Source organism: Haliaeetus leucocephalus, unplaced genomic scaffold, assembly GCF_000737465.1.
Source record: "Haliaeetus leucocephalus isolate CR32 unplaced genomic scaffold, Haliaeetus_leucocephalus-4.0 Scaffold577, whole genome shotgun sequence".
NCBI lineage: Eukaryota > Metazoa > Chordata > Aves > Accipitriformes > Accipitridae > Haliaeetus > Haliaeetus leucocephalus.
The window spans coordinates 789,807-797,500 of record NW_010973013.1 but is presented as its reverse complement, the minus strand read 5'-3'; the positions used below and the strand labels follow the sequence as shown (position 1 = coordinate 797,500).

Here is a 7,694-nt window from a genome sequence, read left to right as displayed (position 1 = left end):
CCCCCCCCCAAAAAAAAAAACCAAACACCAAAAACCCCACCAAAACCCGAACCACCTGAATATTGAGAAGTTTTGGGTGTTCTTGTTGAGATAGATGAGAGAATGATTAGTATAAATATCTATATGTACTTCTTTGAGTCCTTCATTTTTAATGGGAGAGAAAAGGTTTGCCACATGTTAAAGTGTGTGGCAGGTGTATAGGTAGCATGAATTTAAGGTGGAAATGTGCTAATAATATGGTAGTAGAAATCCAGAACGCAGCTACACTGGACGTGTGAAAAAAACTTTTTTGTTGAGCAGTATTTCAGGGCAGGGAGTTAGTAGATCTTTTGTTTCTTTTACTTTGAAATATTCACATTCCTACTGCTTCCTCAATTTTGTTGACAAGTTTCTCCTTTTAAAGTCAGGAGCCAGTGTCCGAGTAGTTAACCAGTTACTCACAGAGATGGATGGTCTGGAGAATCGTCAGCAGGTTTTCATTATGGCTGCCACAAACAGGCCTGGTAAGGACCCAAAAATCATGAACAAGAGAAATCGGACATCCTTGGTTCTCTTGTAATGAAATCGTGTGTTCTTATGTATTTGAATTCTATAACTAACCTTGTTCTGTACTTAATTACAGTGTCTCCTCGAATCCAAACCTTTTCTGATAAATTAATCTGTTCCACATTCTTGTGACAGCGTGAGATGAAGCAACAAAATGAATAAGATGAAGCACTCTTTAAAATGTGTCTTAATTAGCACCTGATACCATTGCTGTAAAATGCTTTGAAAGACTTTGACTTGATTGGACTTCAGATTATGTCCTTGGAACATGAAAGAACAAAAAAGAACTGAAACATAAATTATATATCTTTTGCTTTTTGCATTGATTTTCTATCCAAAGCAACCTTATAGTTTTCTGCTATTTTTAATTTTTTTGCCTTGAGGCATCTGTCTCGTGAAATAATTTTTCTTTTTGCTTCCTGGGTTTTACGTTCTGAACTCAGTTCCCTCAGCCTGCTGTTCCCTCATGTTCTGTCAAGCTTTGATATTGACAGCTGTCTGTGCTCCCTTGCTGGCTTTTCAGTTTTTGGTAGCTTTTGCAGTTCCTGCAGCATCTTCGTAGTTAATAAGCTACACACTGACATCTGCTTTGTAATCATCATGTGGTTTGCAACCAACTTTCTGCCTTTTTTTTTTTTTTTTTTGTATTACGGAGAAGTCTTGTGTTTTGTACACAGCAAGAAACTTGTCTTTTCCTGAATTTGAACTCCATCTAGATGCTGAGCGTTAGAAGGAAAGGACTTTGTTGTCAATATAGAAACATATGCTTGTGAAGATTTTGCACTTCCTTGGTTATAAGCGTTATCTGAATATTGCAACTGAAATTAATTACAGGGTTACTAGTCTCTCTTGGTAAAACCGTACTGGTGTAGGTACCAGAATTTTGGAAAGAACCTTTGCGCCTAGAGCACGTATTTGGCAAATTACTGGTAACAACAAGACACAGTTAGTTGATTCATACCTGCATGTATTAAGTATGGACAAGATGTAGAATTCTGATGAGAAATGGCTTAACAGGGAAAAATAGTAGCATAGCTACTTTGAATATAAACTGGAAGATGAGAAAGTTAAAAACTTGACAGATTGCTTGGGTCCTATAGATTAAGGAAAATTTGGTCTGAAATCACCTAAAATAAGCAACTATTTTGTTTTTTTCCAAGGCTCAAAAAATTCAAAGATTTTGAGGAAAATTCTCCTCTCTCTTGAATTCTTTGCACCATGAGAGACTATCAAGCCTTCTACATGGTGAAGTATGGCAGTAGATGCTTAAATCTGTATCTGCTTGTAGAAATTCTTTGATTTAAAGTGGTAAGTTTTCCTGGCATGAGCTTGATGATTCTGACCTATTTAATCTAATGTAGAAAAGAGAATAAGGTTATGCAATGTAGCACATCTATATATAGGTACAGTTGGATGTACCAAGAGTGTTAGTACTAGTGTCATCAAGTTGCCTTAGGAAAGAAATCTCTTGCTAAATTAGTTATGCTAGTGCAAGTATTTATATCAGGCAGCCTTTTTTGTTAGTGTTTCTCAGGGGCTTCGTATCTAATTGTTTATGACAGTAAACTTGTCGTTATCTCTGACTGGTAGTGTGGGGTGTGAATTCCAACACCATTGAAGTTGAGGAAACATCCAGCTTGACTTCCTGCAGTGCCACCTCAGGTGTACCACAGGTATACATGGGATGAATACTTTTAGGGCCAGTGTGTGTATGTGGCACTGTTCTGAGGTAACGCCTCCTCTTGTAGATCTCATTTTCATGCATAGATGAAATAGACATTTGTGCAGTTGTTAATCCATCTCTTTATAAGCCTTATACTGCATGCAGTTTTATCATTATGTTGATATAAAGTACCTTTGTAATGGTTTGGGGATTTTTCTCCCCCCCCCCAGTTTAAAAAAGTCACTGTTGCCTTGTTGAGCTGCAGTGGTAAATGTACTGTTTTACTATACTGGAATAGTTAAAATTACAAAACTTTCCTGAGTAATGCAGGTTGAACTAATATTTGAGGGAAGCTGGGAAATTTGTAAGGCATGAACTCAGCAGTATATTACTAGCCAGTGACATGGATGAAAAAAGTGAATTTGAGGTAAAATGCCAAATGTAAAGAAATTGCAAAGGCAGGCATAACAATTGTAATCATCAAATTGAAGAGTATAAATGTATCTGCAAATTCTGTAAATGGAAATGAATGGTATCTTGATAAAGGAGTTGTTTTGCCAACACAATAAAATAATTTTTTCTGAACAGCAAAGCTTGATACATCCAACTTTTGCTAGAGGAGGCAGTTATCTATGCAGTTTGGATCTCTTGCTTCAGAAGGATATCAGCTGTGTGTATGAATAACGCTTTGGATAGGTTTAGACTACAGACTTTTGCTGTGATATTTGCATTTGTCAGTGTGAAGAAATGTAGTTTCCAATTGATGCAGCTTTTATCAGAACAACTTTTACTGAAGTTGTAGTTAAATTGGGGAAACCGATTTAAACCACGACATCCTCGTGTAGTTTATTTACCATTTATGGGGCTTAGGAAGAGGCAGTGTTCACCAAACTAAATTTTGCTAGCATGATCTGGGTAATTAATAGGAGCACACTGCCGGTAGAGAACAGTGAAGTCTGTGCTAGTAAAGCTCTCTTAACGCCCTAAGAACAAAATGTCCAAGCAGGGACCTGTGGGAGAACCATAGCTTATACTGGCTAGTATATTTAAATGATTCCCACAAACAATAAAAGTTGTGGTGCCTGAAAAGCTCTTGTGCTTATAAGTCTGACATTTGTATGAAAGATTTTTCTGTCATAGTTATCTCGAATAGAGGTACTGGGAAGTTGTGTAATACAAATCTAAATAATACGTGTGTCCCAGCAGAACTTCCTGGAATCTTCCACTGGGCCAATATTGTGAAGCATGAGATCTCATCTTTTTTTGATCCATGTTAGTATAATTTAATGGAAGAGAAAATGGCTTTTCAAGATGCTTCATTTCTAGAGTGGTTGCATGCATTCTAGCTTTTACAGTTGGTTGCTGGTACTGTTCATGACTGTTAGTGTATGTTGAGAGCATTGTAGTCTCAGAGGCCATCATGCCAAAAGAAGAGTCTTCTCTCCTAAAAACACCATTATTATAAAGAATAATAGTACTAGCACTAGGGTAGCAGTGCCTCAAACAGTTTTGGCATCAAGGTATGTTCCTGGTACAATTGTGCCAGTGAGGTGTTAGCACCTGTGACAAGGTATTATTGTGAAATGGTGGTGTTTTATATACCCTGTGGCTGAAGAATGCCAAATTCTTTTTTTTTTATAATAGCCTTTAAAGACTTGGAACACTCTAATTCCCGTTTTGCCAACAGGGCAGGCACAATAGATTGGTTCCTTTGTTTATCATATACAATCCGCAAGTGGTAATTCTTATTCTGGCAGTGCTGAAATAAGCCTTTGATCTGTCCTTAAAAGCAGGATATTTGAATGTTTTTTGCACTTAGTGACTTTGAAAGTCCTCTATAGCTCTTTCTTGACTACTGCTAAATTAGCAGGGATGCAGTATTCCCAACTCAATCTCTTTCCACCTAAATGCAGAACCAATGTCAAACTTTGTCTGAAAAGGATTAAACTTTTAAAGCACTCAATGTCATTAAAAAGAGACGGGGCGGGGGGGGGGGCAGAGGCAGAAGGGTCATGTCCTGCTAGAAACTTTAGGGGTCAGAATAATTATATTATTTTTCAGTCTACTTCCTTCCCTAAATCCAAGACTAAATACTTACAAAACCATCAAGCACTACTGTTAACTAAGGTCTGTAATTTCCCACAATTTTCTAGTTACCAGTGTGAGTTTCAGTATTGGATACTGCTGCTTTCTGCTCTCGTCTTACTTCCCCAGGCTGTGAACATTCATAAACTCTTTAGAGAAATACTGACCAAGGCATCAGCAGCATTTTCTATGGGATCTAAGGAACTGTATGTAACCCGAGGAAACAGACAAGAAATCAGTGAAACACTACAAACTGATAGTGATTTAAGGTTGACATAAACTGTGATGATGTCTTTGTTTTTATTCATGGGGTTTTTTCCTAGCTTTTTAAAATTCTGTTATCTTAGAGCATGGTCCTAGTTTCAGTGAGTTCTATTTTTCTTTAGCAAGTTTATGTTAGTTTTGTAGAGCTATTCACCTGAACAACATGTTTTGAAACAGTAAAAAAATAATCTTCAGTCTCTGACAATAGTTACAGTTTTGGTTTGTGTTTTTTGTTTGTTATGTTTATACCTGTTTATACATGTTGCTGAATTAAAGGCAAGATAAGATCTAAAAAAAGCACCTAATATGTGAGGCATAGAACAATTTCTTTCATGATAGTTCTAATTCACACAAATTACATTTCTGCATTTCACCAGCCCTTGAATGTTATCTATCTCTTACAGTAACTTTAGTGAGTTCATTTGTTGTGTAGGGAGCAAAGTTGTTAACTGCAGTGTTCATCTGGACAGCGTTCACCTTTTAGGGCTTCTGAGCCTTTGTTCCAGAGCGTCACAAATGTGGGGGCCTTGATCTTGTATGCTTCAAATATAATTTAAAAAAGCTGTAGTGAGTATAGGAGAAGTTTGATGGACTCAGCACAATAGTTGTTGTTGCTGGTATGCACCGAACTTTCATAAACATTGTTGACTCCTGTACAGTTGAGATAAGACATGAATAATCAACTGGAAATTAGTGTGAGACTAATAGATTTTATTATAGGACAATAGAATGTCACATTATAGAGATTCATGTAAAGATACTTTCAATGGAATTTAATGAAGAGGATAGAATTTTGTAGTTTGGAGAGCAGTGTAGCAAACTGAAATATTACATAATTCTCTAGAGGCTAGTGCCTGTTTTAACCTTTAAAAACATAGCAAGGAATGGATGTACTTTAAATGTCTTAATATGTAATTTTGCCAAATTATTTGGAAAATGGTACTACTGTCTTCTAACGACATAGTCAACACCATTGACTACATCAGAAAGCCAAGGCAGAAATTTATTAACGAGACATTTCTTTTAATAGAAGTATATTCTCTCTGTGAGACAACTGCTTGGAAAAGAAATGCTCTGTGTTATCATGTTTCCATGTTTCACTTTCAAACTTCAGAGGTAATGATAGGCTTTGAAAGAGGTTACTATGATAACTACCTTAATTTCATTAAAATGTTAAATGTAGCTAAAATTAGTTGACTCTGTTTAGATAAGTTTTGAGATAATAGATATGGAGAGAACATTATGATTTATCAGGATGGAATGCTTTGAAATTCCTGAAAGGGGAGCATTATTCAATTCTTTTAAACAGATATGAAGTGCATCTAATGAGTGAGTTTGACCAATGAGTAAATACTAATTTTCCATGTTATGTGACTTGGATTTTCAAGAACTTCAGGCTCATCCAGGTTTGAATCAGCAGAGTGAAGTGAATTGACTCTTAAGGAGATGGGGAGCGTAGATCTGTGCATTAAACTTTGGTATGGTCCTCTCATTGTAAACCACCATCACTGCAGCTTATTGAATTAGTACAAGTTGTGGTAACTCTTTGAATGTGGGCAATGTAATCGTTTACGTACAAACAGATGAATGCATCTTTAGACTGTATCACTAACTTTGTATCATTGGACAGATAGCGTGGCAAGTGCCGTGTTCTCAGCATGCAAAATGGAAACAGTATTTTCCATATCAAGCTTAGTATTTTTAAAGAGCTTTTGAAGCTTTAGAATGGGGAAGTTATCAAGTGCATGGTGTTCTAATGCAATCCCTGTTGAGAGTATTTGTTTTGATGTTTGTAATTGATCTGTTGAGTGAACTTTGTCATCTCATCTTAATAATGTGGCAAGACTTCTGTCCACAGAGACACAAAAACAGGAGAGTGCACTTGTGCCAAAAGCAAGATAAAGTATCATATAGCCCTATGACACTATGCACACACATATAAGAAAGATGTTTTCGTCTGGGCCTGCCATGGCAGGGATTCTGTTTAACTTTTGTTTCATCTGCTCTGGATTAAATTAATACATCAAGTTCTTCCTTTTTTTCTCACCATTCTTGTTGCATTCGCAATAGCTGATTTTTGCCTACATAGATGCCTCTGGCCATGACTGCTGTATCTTGGGGAAAAAAATTTGCTTTTGTCCAAGAAAAAGACAGTGGAGCGATTTTTAATGTATGCATCTCATTCTACTTTTTGTCCTTGAGTGTGACACCTTGAGGTGAGAGAAACTTGAACAAAACTATGCACATCTTTAAAAAGTGAATCAAGACTACCTTGTGATAGGATTGGGTAGTTGGAGTCGTGACAGAGTTAAACAAACTTTTTTCATTTGCAAAAAAGGGATAGCTGTGCTTCCGTGCCACTGTTCTGGGGTTTGGGTGGTGGGTTTTTTGTTTTGTTTTCTTTTCTTTTAAACGTCTGTACAGTAGGGATTAACCATTTAACTTTTCTCAGTTCTTCACCTTTAATATGCATGTAGTTTGTCTGCTAGCTACATTTTGTGAGGAGGATGTAATGATTGTAGGGGTGTTTACAGCTTCATTTAGAGTCCTTGATAGTTTCCAGCTTAAGACTTAGGTGTAACTTTGAACTGTTATTTTTGGATTGCTTGCAATAGCTGCTTAACACATCTATATAACTTACAGGCTTCAAAAAAGTACAGTTTTCTTTGTATCTTCTGTGGGTGCTTTTGTGACTTTGCTGTTCACATTACTGTAGTATGTAGGATTTCATAGAATCATTTAGGTTGGAAAAGATCTTTAAGATCAATTCCAACCCTTACCTAACACTGCCAAGGCCACCATTAAACCATGTCCCTAAGTGCCACGTCTATATGTCTTTTAAATACTTCCAGAGATGATGACTCAAAAGAATTCCTTAGTGAAATAGAGCAATACTGTCACTGGTTTGGGTAGATGGGGAAATGGGGCATCAAGAAGCATTTGGAAACATAATCCAGGCAGTTTCTGCTGAAATACAGACAGGAATTGAGGTCTTTCCCAGGTTATATGCCCTCTTTGTATCTCTTGTTAATACCAATATTCCTTAGTATTTATATCCTGACTTACTGTTTGTGGAAGTTCAGTATTGAAGCCTGTAGTGCTAAAAGGCTGCTAGACATTTCTATTACATTTAAGC

The 7,694-nt window shown here is 36.7% G+C and overlaps 1 protein-coding gene across 8 annotated transcripts in view; it reads left to right on the top strand.

Annotated features, from left to right (window-relative positions):
• Positions 1–7,694, top strand: part of NVL (nuclear VCP-like) — a 53,958-nt gene that overhangs the window by 21,952 nt on the left and 24,312 nt on the right. For 7 of the 8 annotated variants that reach the window (XR_775025.1, XR_775024.1, XR_775026.1 and 4 more), the window contains exon 18: positions 404–503. The exons of the other annotated variant lie outside the window; for it this stretch is intronic. Coding sequence is in view for 4 of the 7 variants with exons in the window: in XM_010577692.1 (XP_010575994.1) it covers positions 404–503 (100 nt within the window). In the remaining 3 variants the exon portion in view is untranslated. The remainder of the gene's footprint in view (positions 1–403; positions 504–7,694) is intronic. 8 annotated transcript variants of the gene reach the window in all.